This window comes from Bison bison, unplaced genomic scaffold (genome assembly GCF_000754665.1).
Source record: "Bison bison bison isolate TAMUID 2011002044 unplaced genomic scaffold, Bison_UMD1.0 scf7180017864466, whole genome shotgun sequence".
NCBI lineage: Eukaryota > Metazoa > Chordata > Mammalia > Artiodactyla > Bovidae > Bison > Bison bison.
Genome location: NW_011495027.1, coordinates 14,577,773 through 14,594,169, shown reverse-complemented (window position 1 = coordinate 14,594,169; position 16,397 = coordinate 14,577,773). Strand labels below are relative to the sequence as shown.

The following is a 16,397-nucleotide window of genomic DNA, read 5'->3' as shown; positions in this document are numbered from 1 at the left end:
AACTCTGGTGTCAGATCTTACTCTTTTAGCCACGTTTATGTTTTTACTTTACAGAAACTACTATGACCTTTTATTGGCAGGCTGAAGCTTCTTCAGGATTGACAATTCTTAACCTCTTTAGTTTTCGACTTGTAAAAATTTTCCCTCAGATTTCCTTTGATCTTTACTGAGTACCTTTCATCAGTGGAATGGTGTTTCTCATATATGTTCAAGCTCTGGGTGAGTTTACAGGTTTTTCTCCCCCAATACAATATTTTGGGAGTCCCCCCTTTTTATTATTTCTTCACTTTTATTTTTTAGATTTTTCACTCTTTGTTTTGGAAAATTTCCAACATATACACAAGTACAGAGACTAGAATAATGAGCCCCATGTATCCATCATAACTGTTTAACAATTACTAACTCAAGGCCAATCTTGTTTCATCTATTCATCAATTTCATTTTTAAAGTAAATGCAGAAATAAGGATCTAATTTTAACACAGAAACTCCTCATGTCTAATCATTATTATACATACTAAGTAATCTTTAGCACCTTTTAGGATCTACCACTTTATTCTATGGTATTACTAACTTCCCCATGTTAAATACCATAGATCCCGTTATACTTCATAGGTTGTTTCCATTTAACATTCAATGGCTATCTTAAAATGCTGCCAATGTAAAGATACATTCCTAATTCCTAGGTATGTACTCACAGTCATTTTGTTCCTGCATATTCTGAGATATGTAGGTTCCCAAATTATAGTTCTAAGTAGTTTATCATTTTTCTTTGTTGCTAATTCAAGAAAAACTAGTAATTCATGAAACACGTATAAAACATCAATACATTTGCTATATCAGTCTACACACAACAGCCTAGGTAAACAAACGCTTCATTTCTATAGAAAATGGTTTCTTCTAAAATACATCTCTACCATGCCAATACACAATTAAACAATCATAAAACTTCACCAAAATATTCAAAGATGATGGAAATTTTGTTCAAAGAAACTTTAAGTCTAGGATTTATAATGGAGATACCTTGGTAGTACAATATTACTTAAATCATCAAGCCTTATCATGGAAAAATAATCAGAGAATTAAAAGTAAAATTAATTTAAAATAGTAATTAAGAATTAAAGTCTAGGCTAAAGCCCCCTTTTAAGTGTGAAAAAACCTGACTTAAGGCCAGATTTTAATAAACATTACACTTTAGTAAAAACGAGACTAATAATTTTCTCATGAAATTTTGTGACTCAAAGCAAATACAATTTACCTCCTCCTAGTAAAGCAGCAATGGAAAGCTTAGCAAAAAGTGGAATGTAAGCTGTGACGTCCCCAATGTAGTTGCTACTGCCCAAATGCTACTTCACGGTCTCCATATTTCTCCATTTATTCTTACCATGCTGGATCACTTGGTACTAAGACAGATGATCTATCATCTTGCCAAATGATCTTCCTTCATTTTAGGCAGTCCAGAGCATGGTGAAAAATACTGTCAGAGATGGAGTCACTGTCCTTAGTGCCACTAGCGTGTACTTCTCCTTCACTATTCCTTCTCCCAAGCTGGTAACTTAGAAAAACTATTTCAGTCATCTTTTGCAGTTCTAAGTCACTAGAATAGTCTTGCAGTTTTTACTGGACCTTTAAAAGCCTCTGAAGATAGATCCCACAATTTCTTTCAGTATATTCTTCTCTAAAAATTCTGTCAACCAGGTAAATCTCAACGTCTGCTACATAAAAACAAAAACCTACCAAGTATTTCATGATGCACTATTTATACTGTAATAATAAACTCTGGAAAGAAATTCTGTATTGTATTTTTCATAGTAATGTTAACTTTTAGCCATGAGAGAAAACAATACATTCACTATCTTCTCTTTGTAAAAAAACATATAGAACATGGTATACACATTGCCTCTAATGAACTACTTTTAGCTGTGAAAACAATTTGAATGATTAACATCTTTAAGGTAGCAAATATGCTGTAAAAAACACTATCTATGCATACTGATGATGGGGGATAAAAACACCTGTGTTACTTCTAGAACCGCTATTGTTGTAAGAATCAAGTAACATCAAAGAGCTTCATATACTACCAGATGCTAAAGAAAAGGAAGATGTGACAGGGATCCTTTCTATGTGAAATGATCTTCATTAGCTGGGCCACCCAGCATTTTGAGTGATTCAGCCATTTTATAAATTTCCTGTAATAGTTCTGACACATTACTAGCCACTCCCCCACTGAAACTGATGGCAACACTGCCACATATCTATCTGATAGAGACTCAAAGTCCATGGGGATAAAGTGATTTTAAGTTATACATCTATCCCTCTATCCCCTCAGGTCACATTCTGCTGAGGCACACAGACATTCCTTGTCCATCACAACAGAACAAAGAATTAAACTGTTTTTGATAACTTCTCTTAAACCACTTGCCAATTTTATCTGTAATTTTTAATAAGCTTATTTTAGAACAGTTTTAGATTTGTAGAAAAATTAAACATTCTCCAAAGTTCCCATAACCTGGGCACCCCTGTCCCCCCATTATTAACATCTTGCAGTAGTATGATATACTTGCTATAATTCATCAGCCAGTATTAATATGTTATTATTAAAGTCCATAAAGTATTCAGACTTCCTTAATTTGCATCTAATGTCCTCTTTTCTTGGCTTCCCAGGTAGCGCAGTGGTAAAGAATCTGCCTGCCAAAGCAGGAGACACGGGTTCGATCTCTGGGTTGGGAAGATCCCCTGGAGAAGGAAATGGCAAACCCTCTCCAGTATTCTTGCCTGGAAAATTCCATGGAGAGAGGAGCCTGGTGGGCTACAGTCCATGGGGTTGCAAAGAGTCGGACATGACTGAGCACAGAATGCATTCATGTTTTTTATTTCAGGATGCTATTATTAAATTTAGTCATGTCTCCTTAAGGCTCCTCTTGACTATGGCAGTTTTGTCTATGCTTTTTAAAGATGCATAACTTGTTTTATCCTTTCATTTCCTATTCTAAAACTTCCATCCAATGTCAATTATACCATTATCTTTTCATCTTATACTTCTTTTCCCTGTTCAAGACATCTATCTATTGATTGTTATTCTCACATATGACTCAACAAAGGATTTGGTGGTGGGACTTTTGAGGTTTATCCTAATTCATGTAGTATAGGGTCCTGGGTGGGGAGGGCAGTTTTTACAATATATTTCCTGATTTGAAAATAAAAATTTTACTTTTGACAAGAATGACAACTGCTATTCTTTCCTGAAACAACCCATTCCTCCTCTCCCACCAACTTTCCCTTCAATTTCTATTTTAGCCTCTAGAACCCATTTTTCTTTTGTCATTAACAATTTCACTTTTATTCAATGTGTTCCTTAGAGAAAACGTTTAACTAAAAGCTTGCTTGATCCTAATGAAACTTCTTATAACCCTCATTTTTATCTCCCTAAACTCTTCCCCAAAGGGAAATAAGGGATGCATTATTCATCCTACTATCCCACCATCCAATGTTACTTTCCAACTGCTGTTCTTCTATCACCAGTTAGAATGCCTTTGAGGTTAATATCATGTAAACATCTCTCATCAAAACAGTCAGTCACTGGGACATTGTCTCTCACGACATAAAGACTTTCACACCTTATTTCCTTTTCCTTGCTCAGCTCTTGTCATCCTGCAATCTGTCCGACATGCTGGTCTCATGATTCCTTAACTTCTACCTTGATTTTACTATATCAATCTATTTTATCAACTTCTTCTGCTACATCTTTGACTTTCTTCTTTCACCATTCATTGCTAATATTTAAATCCTCTTTCCTGACTCCATTCTTCCATCTTCTTGATTCTACTTCTATACCAACCACTTAAGCCATTTTTAGACTATATGACAAATCCACTTCCCTTTCTATTCTCCCTTGATTAGACTTTACTATGTAGCTGGAGCATTTTGGCTTGCTCGCTACTCATCTGTTAATGCTCTACTGTGCCAGGCTTGGATAAATTAAATCTTATATTGTGGACATGTCTTCATCTGGGTTTGTAAAATATTAAAGTGAAAACACACACACACACTCAAAAAGCATATGAGTCCACATTTTGTTATTCAACATTAGCTGATTTACTAGTTTGTTTTCAAGAATTCCCTAAAAATCTACTAGACTCCTATACCCGACCCTCATTCTTATGTTCAGCAAATATCTTGGAAGACTGAGATGAGAATTCCCTTAAAATGTTCAACCAACTTCAAAAGTTCTCCCTTCTTTCATCTGTTCCCCTTTCTTTATGAAGATACAAATGGTGAGAAGAAAGAATACAGACTGTAAAAAACTGACAACTTCAGTTCTGGCTCCAACTCTGCTCCTAAATTTCTATGTGAGCTTGACAGAAGTTCCTTTTAGTTCTCACAATGGTCCTAAAAATTTTCTATATATTTTGCCTCAACACTTCCATTATTCTCAATCCAATTCACTACAATCAATTCTAGGATTTAAGCTAGCCTTCAAAACAAATACTAGCTAATATGAAATTTCCACTCATTATATGTCAGGCATTGTGAAAAGTTCTCTGTATGCATTAACATATTCAATCCTCACAACACTAGCTTTAGAACATGGGGATTACTACCATATCCATGACAAATGCGAAATCTAAGACAGCAAAGCTGAGCCAGATTTTGAATTGAGGATGTCTGGACTTTGAGCCTACACTCAAAATGATTATGCATACTTCCGTGCTTTTCAACTACCATCCCATTTTTCCTTCCTTCCAAGAGTGCATTACTTCAAAGAGGAGTAAATATTTTATCATATTTATATTCCTAATTCTTTATAATTTGATTTATACCCATTCTTATGAATAAGAATAAACTTTATGGTCACTACTAAACTGAAAAAGCACTTCTAATTTTAATCTTATTTTATCCCTTGATCTCTTGCTTCTTTTCCCACAACATAAATGTACACTGCTTAAAGTTTCAAGACTTTAGCCTTCCTGCTCTTTTACAGTTGGGAATCTTAAAGTTTTTTTTCTTTCAGTTTTATTGAGAGATAATGTACATACAGCACTGTATAAATTTAAGGTGTACAGACAGCATAATGATTTGACTCATACACCATGAGATGATCACCACAGTTAAGTATAGTGAACATCCATCACCTCACAGATAACAAGAAGAAACAGGAAAAAAATTTTTCTCCTGTAATGAGAACTCTTAGAATTTACTCTTTCATATATAACATACAGCAGTATAAATCATATTTATCACATAATACTTTATAACCCTAGTACTATTTATTCTATAACCGGACGTTTGTATTTTTTTGTCCACCTTTATCCCATTTCTCCCCATCCACAAGCCCTCTGTCTGATCTGATCTCTTTAAACCAAAGTTTTAGGTATCAATCCTCTGGTCTTTCAAATTCTCAACCCCAAAGAACTCTTTCCTAAGTCCTAGGAATGAATATCCTACTGTCTAGGTCGACTTCTCAAGTTTAATTCCTCATGAGTCATCATATCATCAATTCCAAGTCTTACTACTTTTATGTTTAATTTTCCTCATGTTTCTTTCTTCCACTCTCATTTCTATCCCTAGTGTAGATTCACAATTTTATCTTACTTAGACTAATAGTCTCCAGTATACTCCTTAGGATAGCATCCATTCTAAGATCCTGACCCAAACTTAATTCTTTTTCTCCTCACTGCCTTTCATGTTTTCCTATGCCCCTATGCCTCATTCACAACTGAATACTTGTCAACTTCCTAAATATGCAAGATACATTTTCCTTCACATCTGCTCATGCAATGTTTTCAAAATCCTTTCTTCTGGACTTCCCTGGTGGTCCAGTGGTTACAAATCTGCCTGTCAATACAGGGGACATGGGTTCAATCTCTGGTCCAGGAAGATCCCACACGCTGCAGAGCAACTAAGTCCGTGAACCCCAACTATTGAGCCTGAACTCTAGAGCCCATGCTCCACAACAGAGAAGCCACCACAAGGAGAAGTCGCACACTCCGATGAAGAGTAGCCCTCGCTCACTGCAAACTGGAGAAAGCCCTCACACAGCAATGAAGACTCGACATAGCTAAAAACAAAACAAAAAGTAAGTAAAAATAAATAAATCCTGTCTTTTTATCCCAATCAAATGGCTTTTGGCCTACAATGCCCTTCAACTTTCTCTTTTGGATGATAAAGTGCCCGTTTAATTATGCTCTAATACTATAATAACTATTACATATTTCAGTTTGCCTCATAATAGATATATATTCAGATGCTTGCTGCCAGATTATAAGCACAGAAATTGTGTAATTTCTCTGAGACCCTACAGTACCCAGCACAGTGCTAAAACCATCAAAAAATGCAATGAATGAATAAAGCAGGACGCCACTGAGTTGAGGCAGAATCCTTCAAGGAATGTGAAAAGCTCAGTGCAATTACTTAAGGGTAAGAAAAATTCACAAGGGTGCAAAAAAGGAAAGGAAGACTCAGAGATAAAATACCATTTTAAAATTAAGATTAACAGGAAAAAGAAATATTGACAAATGAAGAGAGAAATATGAAGCTAGGAAGAACTCACACAAAAAAAATCTATATGAAATTTCCTATATGTATCTATTGCTTTCTTGGTACATCTTTAGAGACTCAAAACCTTCTGTATAATATTTACCTCCTTCAGATAAGAGGAGCATTTCATATTTGGTCACAAATACATACTTTTTATTCTACTAATTGCAGAGACAGTAGTAACATACTTTAGAAGGCTTTTCTTTGTTTTAGTTGCACCACATATACATAAGTGTCAACTCTTAAAAGCAAAATTTTTTTAAGATTAAATTTACCATCTGATTTGATTTAGAATTATCTTCTATACCCAAAGGCAGAAGTTGATTACCACTGAACTCAGGCTGTTTAGCTTTAAAAATACGAAGCCAGAATAAATAGGAAAAATGTTTTCAAATATGTGACAGGCTATCATGGAAAAGGAGAAGGTAAATACGGGATTAGTAAAAGAAATTCCTTAAAGCTACAACTGAGAACAATATAATCAATGACCATAACAAAATCAGTTAAGCAAAGACTATATTATCACCCATTAGGAACTTGGGAATGAAAAATTGCATCCAAGATAGTTAAAAAGCGGCCTATGAATTTACATTTTAGTACTACAGTTACAAGTTTATTCCATTTGAGAATGCTGGTGCATGAGTAAATGCAAACTGATGCATTAATGTTTTTCTCCCAATGTTTTCGCCCATTGTATCTTCAAAGTATGCTATTACCATTTCATTTGCTCAGAAGACAAAAAAAAATTTTCCAGGTTTAAAATGTTAATTCAAATATTATTTAAAATATACTAACAGAATTAAATAAACTCTTTAAAAGGTCACTGCTTCAAGTTAGTTTGTGATTCACAAGTGAAAATTTTATCCAAATTTAAAAGTGAACAATTCAACTTCAGCTCTTGCAACTTCCTTTTTAGAAGGGATATTTTAAAAACTGGAAAAACACAGTATTTTTAAAATTCAGCCATAGAAAAATAGAGGATAGTTTAATAATCCAAAGAACTCAACGTTTTCTAAAAATGCACACATGGAAAAGTAGGCAAGCTCAACTACAGTTTCTAAACTCTTAGATGTTAAAACAGAAACAAAATGAGAAAATCAAATTTATTGGACAGGTATTTTCATGAACTTTGGATGAAAAAAATTCTGATTTATGTTGAAAATGATAAAATACTGGCTTTTAAATTATGTAGTTTTTAAAAACTTTTGTTAGTTTTGAGACTCAGTGATATACTTTAAAATGGGTGTGGTTCAGTACTTCCAGGAAATATTTCTAGGATGTTTTCATATTTGTGAGTAATTATTTTGGTCTCTTGGAGCTTTCAAATGTGACTGCAATAGATGAATTATTTGGTGTGATTTTCTGGCCATAACTGTCTTTGCTATAATTAGTCTTAGAATATTATAGATTAGGATTTTGCTAGTTTAAGACTTTAGTATGTAAGTTTTAATGTATATTTTGTGAAAAAATAAAAATATAAATTCAGTTTACTATCATATAATATACACATGTATATGAATGACCATATATAATTGGTTTACATATATCATATATATATGAATGATCATATATATATAAATACACAGGCACACAGCTCCTATTCTGGATCCAATTATAGAGTAGGTATACTCATATTTGGTTTTGTAATCATGAAATAACCAGGTTAAACACTGGATGGACTTGGCAACAAAAAAATCTGTCATAGCAACAGAAAACATCTCACTATATAAAAAAAGAAGGAAATTAAAACTACAGGCTTACCAATTTACTATATGCATGACATTATTCTACATGAACTCCATAGGGGGAAAAAAGGTAGGCTAAAAGGCTTAGCTAATCTGTAGCACATTTCATTTTAATGTTTATTAGAAGGACAGATTGTTGGAGCCACACTGCCTGGCTGGCTCAGGCCCTCACTAATGATGGGAATTTGAGCAAACTGCTAATCAATTTGTGTTCCAGGCTTTAAATCTGTAAAATGGGGGCAATAAGGATAAATTCATTTAAGAATGGTGAGGATTAACTCACAAGAGGGTTAAGAATGATGCATTGGCATATACTCAATAAATGATAGACTATTATCAATACCCATATGCATCTACCTTTTGGTTTCTGGGATTGGGACAATTCCATTCTAAAGCACAATATTTTAAATGTTTTTGCCTCAAAATGTATGAAATGAAGAATGTAAGCAACAAAGGTGGAATCTAAATAATTACTTTTAAACTACTTTTCTGAAAAGATATTCCTGTGGTAGGAACTATCCCAAAAAGGATCTCCCTAAGGCACTTTGATAGTGGAGCCAAACTTTTATAGGGAGAGAAAACAGTGGTAGAAAAAAAGCTAACCCCCTTCTATCAATACCAATTATCCAAAAAATCTCACTCCTTAGAAACTGGTCTATGTGTATTTTTAAGACTCCTTTTTCACCACCATTTCTTTCTAGAAAGCGTGAGTCCTTCAGTTGTGTCAGACTCTTTGCAACCCTGTGGACTGTAGCCCGCCAGGCTTCTCTGTCCATGGAATTCTCCAGGCAAGAATACTGGAGTGGAATGCCATTTCCTTCTCAAAAGTATTTATTTACCTATATCATAAAGATGAACTTTAAGTGGCCTTACAATATACCAAGTGGCCATTTTATTCTTTCTAAGCTCTGGTGCTACTGAATGGTTCAGCAAAAACACTGAAACAAGAATTTCCAAATAACATTCATCTTTGGAGGATACAGAAACCATGAATAGCTTAAATTTATTACAAAGTATCTACAAACAACACTAAATATATTTTATTTTCTAAAACATACACAAAAGGAAAATCACAGGCAGCACTTAAATATATTTGTTAAGACAATATTCGATTACTGCTCTATTAGCTCAATACTAATTTTCAACTTTGTAGTTCCCTGCCCCCATTGCTCTATTGTAATGGGATACATGAGACATGTTTCACAGAAGATGTTTTTTACTGCACACCTACAGAATCATATTTAAAAAATAAAAAGACACAGAACAAACATACATATGGATACAAGGAAAAAGATGCTAACTTTTTGACTGAATTAATAACACACTGGTGGAGGGGGCCCCCCACCCCCGCCACAGTTAGTTTTAATAGAGAAGTGATTTTAGTCCACTAGGTTTTACGAAAAAAGTTTTTATGCTTCCTGGTTATTTCATGGGATGAATTCTTGTTTGAGATAAATATACCTAAATTTGATTAGCTCTCTTTAGTCCTCCCCTCTTCCTTTTTGGGATCATTAAGACTGGGTGTTCTTTGGAAGGAATGATGCTAAAACTGAAACTCCAGTACTTTGGCCACCTCATGCAAAGAGCTGACTCATTGGAAACGACTCTGATGCTGGGAGGGATTGGGGGCAGGAGGAGAAGGGGACGACAGAGGATGAGATGGCTGGATGGCATCACTGACTCGATGGACATGAGTTTGAGTGAACTCCGGGAGGTGGTGATGGACAGGGAGGCCTGGCGTGCTGTGATTCATGGGGTGGCCAAGAGTTGGACACGACTGAGAGACTGAACTGAACTGAAGATCAAATAATAATAACAACATAAATAAATTAAAAAACACTCACTTCTAGGGTAAGGTCACCATCTCAAACCACTCTAGGGCTATCAAAACCTGGAAGTAACTAAGAGTTTCAAGTTTAAAGCAGAAGTAGGGAAGAATCTAGTCTGTACCCACTCACACATAATAAACTAAAAGCAAAATCTGGACATAACTTCTTCCACTAAAAATTAGCAAATAAATTCAAGAACTTAACTAACTGTCCTGCACAAACTGTAAATAGCCCTAGTTGACAAAGGAACACTGAATACTTTCAACCAATTATTGTAGAAGAAATGTTTAAATCAGAAGAAAAATCCAAAATTTGCAACCTCCAAATGAAATAAAGGCAGCAGCCATTAGTTGATACTAAAACCATTAATAGAAAAATAAAATGGAAGGATCAGAATGTCACCACCTGAAACCACAATCTTAAAGTATCACTAAAATCACTAAAAGTGACCCAACCATATATTTTACGCTTCCAACTGAGATCACAAGGAACATCATATTCCATATTCTTGCTTTAAAAATGTAAATAACAGAATCTGAATCTAATCTAGGTTTTGGAGCTAATTTCTTATTTATATAAAACATGCAGTGGATTGAAGAACAAGTTAATGCTACTATAGCCAGACCAATCCAGACTGTGGCATTTTCTAAAAGGATATAACTAGGTTTCTATAATAAATAAGTCAATGAAACTGAGGGTTGGGTGGAAGAAGATGACTTTAATAATCTCTATATAAAAATAACCTCTATATCACTAATCTTCAGAATAATAGACACTCAGGAGACACAGTTACCAAATGCAGTATGTGGCTCTTGAAAAGATCCTATTCTGAACAAATCAACCCTTAAAAAACATTTTTTGAGACAATTGGGGAAATTCAAGATGAACTGGGTATTCAACATTAAGAGACCATTCTCAATTTTGGTAAGTTTTACGATCAGGTTTTAATCAACTTCCATCAGGTATGGTTGGTAAGAAAATGTCATTATTTTAGAGAAATTATGAAAATGTTTGAGATGACATAATGTTGAGGATTTGCTTTAAAATGTAACAGAAAAAATGAACAGATATAACAAGTGTGGAAACTAGTGAATGGAGATGATGAATATATAGGGTTTATTACATCAGTATATGATAAAAAAAAAAACTTTAATAAAAGCTTTTAAAAAATCACCATGTAAATAACCCATTCAAAAAAAAAAAAGAGTTCACAAGTCATTTAAAGTTTTAAAATATTAAGTTTTTAAAAATATTTAAAAAACTAGTTTGCTTGTTAATTTTATACATCATAAACACATAAAAAGAAAACCAAAGTAAAGTCAATATAACAGTTAAACTGAACATCTATCAGTGGAACTGTATCAAGGCAGAGTTACAAGGCATGAATAAAAGAAAAGTATTAAAATACTGGGTCAACAGGTATGAAGAATATTTTTATAAGAACACTAATAACTGTGCTAAAAAGCTAAAATAAAGCATCTAAAATATTACATACTTTCTCTATAGCAGTAATGCTCAACTCCCACTACATAGTAAAACCATCTTGGAAACTTAAACAATTACAAATGCACGGAACCCCACTTGTAGTGATTTTCAGTCTAGGGTAGGGCCTGATGACTTTGATGTGCAGGAAAACTGAGAAGCACAGATATATAAGGATTACAGATTTATCTAGATGGTTGTTACATCTATTCTCAATCATCAATTATTTTAACATCAAAATATCTTATACAAAGTTTGCTTTTCTTTTAAAACTATATGATGAGAAAGGCTGCCACACAGAAGGCTCTATTCTTGGAATGTATTAACTGCATTAATTTAAAAAATGTAGATAGCGTGATCATGAAAAATTACTTTTAGCAATTTTCTAAAAGTGATCCACCCCTTAATAAATTAACTACACTTCTTAAACATGATAAAATGATCATTATAACGACATCTCAATTTATAATCTCAAGGATTTTTGATCACCTTGTTCTTTGATGTAGAATATGAATAACTAATAGTCTGCCAGGTTTGTGATTATGTATTTAAACATCAGATTTCTAACTAATTACAAAGCACTCATCTCCATTCTTAAATAAACTGCATTTTTGAAGACACAGTGATTCCTAACTCTGCAAGAAAGAAGCAGAGAAGCCACATAAAAACTTACTGTGTAAAATAAACCAATTAAAATTTATAATATTGATTCCAAAATGACTAAACTCAGTCAACTGCTTAGATACAAAAATGATACAAAATAAAGTGAATCCCCTTAAATATTTGGCAGAAAAGAATTATCACCTAGTTATCTGTTTCCCTGGTGGCTCAGATGGTGAAGTGGCTGCCTACAATGTGGGAGACCCGGGTTCGATCCCTGGGTCGGGAAGATTCCCCTGGAAAAGGAAATGGCAACCCACTACAGTACTCTAGCCTGGAAAATCCAACGGACAGAGGAGCCTGGTGGGCTACAGTCCATGGGGTCGCAAAGAGTTGGATACTACTGAGCGACTTCACTTACTTTCTTTTCTATCTGTGTTCTTACAGAATTTTTGAAACACAGGGATACCTATAAATTATTTCACTTTGAACAAGTACAGCTTAAGAAAGACTCAAGCTGAAAATGGATCTTATCAATATTATTTTGTTGTAATCTGAAGTCACCTGATTAGATATCAATGGAAGCAAATAAACAGAGAAAAAAATTTAGTCACCATTCCAGAAGGTATGACCTTACTAAAACAATACTGCATGTCACTAGTCACTACAAACAGCATCTGATCACTACTTTAAAAAGTAAAATAGTAAGTGATTCTTCATAAAGATTATACTATCCACCAAAGGCGAGTGAAGGGGGCGAGGGTGCAAAGTTACCTTAATGTCCTATAAATGGAAATGTTTGGATTATGATGAATTATTTTAAAACATTTTTTTCCATAACTGGCCAATCTACAGTAACAGTATAAAGCTGAATGCTCAGCTCATAAAATAGGAGCAAAATATCCTTAATATACATTTAACATGTCTTGTACACTCCAAAAGAAAGAATCCACACAACCAATTCAGATTTGTAAATATCTGATGAGCATTTAGAAATTATAAACTAGTTCATAAAATGATAAAAATTAAAATAATCTGACATCCTTATTAATACCCTAGCAAATAAAAATACTAATACTCAATGCTGAACAGGAAAAAGTAGAATAGCCAGCCTCACATACCATGTATGTTAAATTAATTATCACCATTCTGGAAAGAAATTTCAAACAAGAATCACAAGGCTTTAACATTTCTCTGACACAATGATTCTAGTTCTATAGTCTAAGTAAGTAAAGGACAAAAACATTACATACAGGTACTGGTGGTCACAATGCCATTTATATTAATGAAAAGTATGAAGGGAAACTAAACGTTCAACATAAATACAAAAGTATTATATATCCATTAGCAGTCTATCTTGCTATTACAATTACCATTTTTTGAAAAAAAAAAAAAAAACCCTCAATAAAATGACAAACACAAAACTGCAAACAGTGTGATTTTAATTTTTTACAAATATGTATTTACATAGAAAATAAGAAAAAATATATCAAAATATAGGTAGTTATCTTATGAATTATAAATATATTCCTTTATTTGATTTTTAAAATTTATAACTCACCTTTAAAAAACTATTTGAGGATATTTAAAAATTTAAAAATCCCCGTTAAAACATGTAAACAATGAAGTCATTTAGTAAAGGAAGATGAATTCACATATTTTCACCCCAAAATATTTTTCTATGTTGACACTATATGGTAGTTTAAGTGTGCAAATAGTATTATGTTTTAAATAAGTATATACCGTTATTACACAATACTTTATTGCTAAAAAATGCTAACTATCATGACAATGCTGGGCTGCCACAAACCTTCAATCTGTAAAAGAACACAGTTATCTGTGAAGCACATTGAAACAAGGTATGCCAGAATATTATACTGAAATCTTCAAGACAGAGCAGTGACATCAAATTAATTTACTAAAAACTGAGCAACTTTACTCACATTCTTTTAATGCAAAAATGTAGAACACTTGAGAAATGATAAAAGCACTGAATAAGACAAAAGTTAAGTTATGCCAGGATTGTATAATCTTTTATGAGAAAGATTTCTTATTTATTATTACTCTAAAAAAGAATTCCACCAAGGCCATTACAAGAAAAATGATAAACTCCATACACAAATCCATGACTCCAACCAGAATCCAAAAAACATACACAAATTCATCAACTACCCCCCCAATAGGCAAATACACATAGCTCTTAGGGTCCCAGGAAGTGATTACGGGTCTAAGGAAGTACTATGTTTGAAACTAGCTGAAATTTCTCAGTCTTTTACCATTGTTTATTTAATGAGTTCAAAGTAAAATTTTAAACTCCTTAGAAATGACTATAAAATCTTCGTATCATCTTCTACTTTGGTTACTTTAAGAATTAAATAATGTATCTGCCAAGTACCTTGCAGAACCCCTAGGATCTAGAAGCTATTCAATAAATGTTGATTTTTGTCTTTTCTATAAGTTCTATCAGTAAAAAATTAAGAATTCATAGTAACAATTACAAGCAAAGGCCATGATTCATTCATTACTGTCTCATTCTTGACTTTAAAAAAATGGTACACCATAAAATTGTTAATATTATTTACTTACAAGCCAAGTTGAGGAAATAAAGCTTTAAACTAAGCCCACAGAGTGATGGAGATTCTCTCAGGAAAGAATGTTATCAACCTAAAGAATTCATTATGATAAATTTATCATGATAAATTTATTATGACAAACTGCTATAATTTCTGCAAGTTGTTATTAGACAATCAGAATAAGGTTAAGTTTTGTCTAAAATTATCAGAATTAATTTCAAATATCAAATGCTTCTCTTGTGCATTAGTGTCTCTCTGTTCATAGATGATGTATCACTTATATAACATATTTATAAATGGATAACACATGTTACATATCCACACTAAATAAGTAATGCTTTTTCTTTTTAAATTGAGAATGTAAGCTCAACTTATGTTCATCAAACTCCGGGAGACAGTGGAGGACAGAGGAGCCTGGCATGCTACAGTCCATGGGGACACAAAGAGTTGGATAATACTTAGCAACTGAATAATAGCAATAAGCTAAACTCTAAGAACAAGCTTGCGATTCATCAATCTTGGGTTCCATACGTCCAGAAACATTCATTTAATGATAATCTTACAAACTTCAGAAACCAAGAATTCCCTGAATTCATCAAAAGGAAACTAAAATGTCATCTGAAGTTATAAATCACTTATTTTACTTACAAAATAACATTTTCTGTTATTTTTTCTTCATCTTGACTCTGTCAACTATTAGTTGCAAATATTTGTGTTTTTTTAATTAGGTGGGTCAAACCCATTGCTGAATGAGGTGAAATATAATAACTAAGACAAAATGCAAATAAACACCAAAATAAATTTTATATAAAATTCTTCCTAGTTAAACCTGTGTTTTAAGACTACGATATGTTTTGAAAAATCCATATACCTACTCCCATTATATGCTGCCTCTGTTAACTTCCTGGGTTTTTTTTGTGCAGGGCTAAACTGAAACAATCAGATTGGTTTTCCAATCTAACTGAAACAATTAAGACTGAATATGCACAATGGCTTCTAGATAGCATGACTTTAAAGTGTAAATGTTTTATTAAGAACTCAACAGTATTTTTCATTAGAGCTTTTCCTCTTCTATTTTGGGAGAGAAGATGAGATAGGTAAAAGGAATGTGACACAACTTTAATTATGAATTTAGGTTTTTCTTCCAACAGTATTCATATACATTCTTACCTGAGGGGGGGGGGGCGGATCTAACATAATTTCTTAAAATTCAAAATGGGAGATTCATTATACTTACTGGAGTTTAACAGGCACTTGCCCATTTGGCAGAAGTGGTACAGACAATAAAAATCATACCTAAGAGAGATGTTTCCTTGGCAAATGCTGCAGCTATAGCTGGGTCCAATGCAGGTTGTCCATCCCCAGATGGAAGATCAGGTCGAGTATAATCCCTACTTTTATCATTGTTGTATTTTACATTCAAATTCACAAGCTTGGAAAAATCAATCCTTAGGGTACAGCAAGCATTATAAATATTCTGACCATCTAGGGCCTGTAAAAGTGAATAAAGTATATCAGCAATTTTAAGAGATAAAAATTAGAAAAAGTACGACTCTGACAGAAAACTCAACAATGAAAAGCTGTACATAATAAAAGTTGCCAGGAAAGGGATCAAATTCCATACTCTTTTCTT

At 33.3% G+C, this 16,397-nt stretch overlaps 1 protein-coding gene across 2 annotated transcripts in view; it reads right to left on the bottom strand.

Annotated features, from left to right (window-relative positions):
* Positions 1-16,397, bottom strand: part of PTBP2 (polypyrimidine tract binding protein 2) — an 80,445-nt gene that overhangs the window by 10,086 nt on the left and 53,962 nt on the right. For both annotated transcript variants that reach the window (XM_010860497.1, XM_010860498.1), the window contains exon 7: positions 16,061-16,256. In XM_010860497.1, the coding sequence (XP_010858799.1) occupies positions 16,061-16,256 (196 nt within the window). The remainder of the gene's footprint in view (positions 1-16,060; positions 16,257-16,397) is intronic.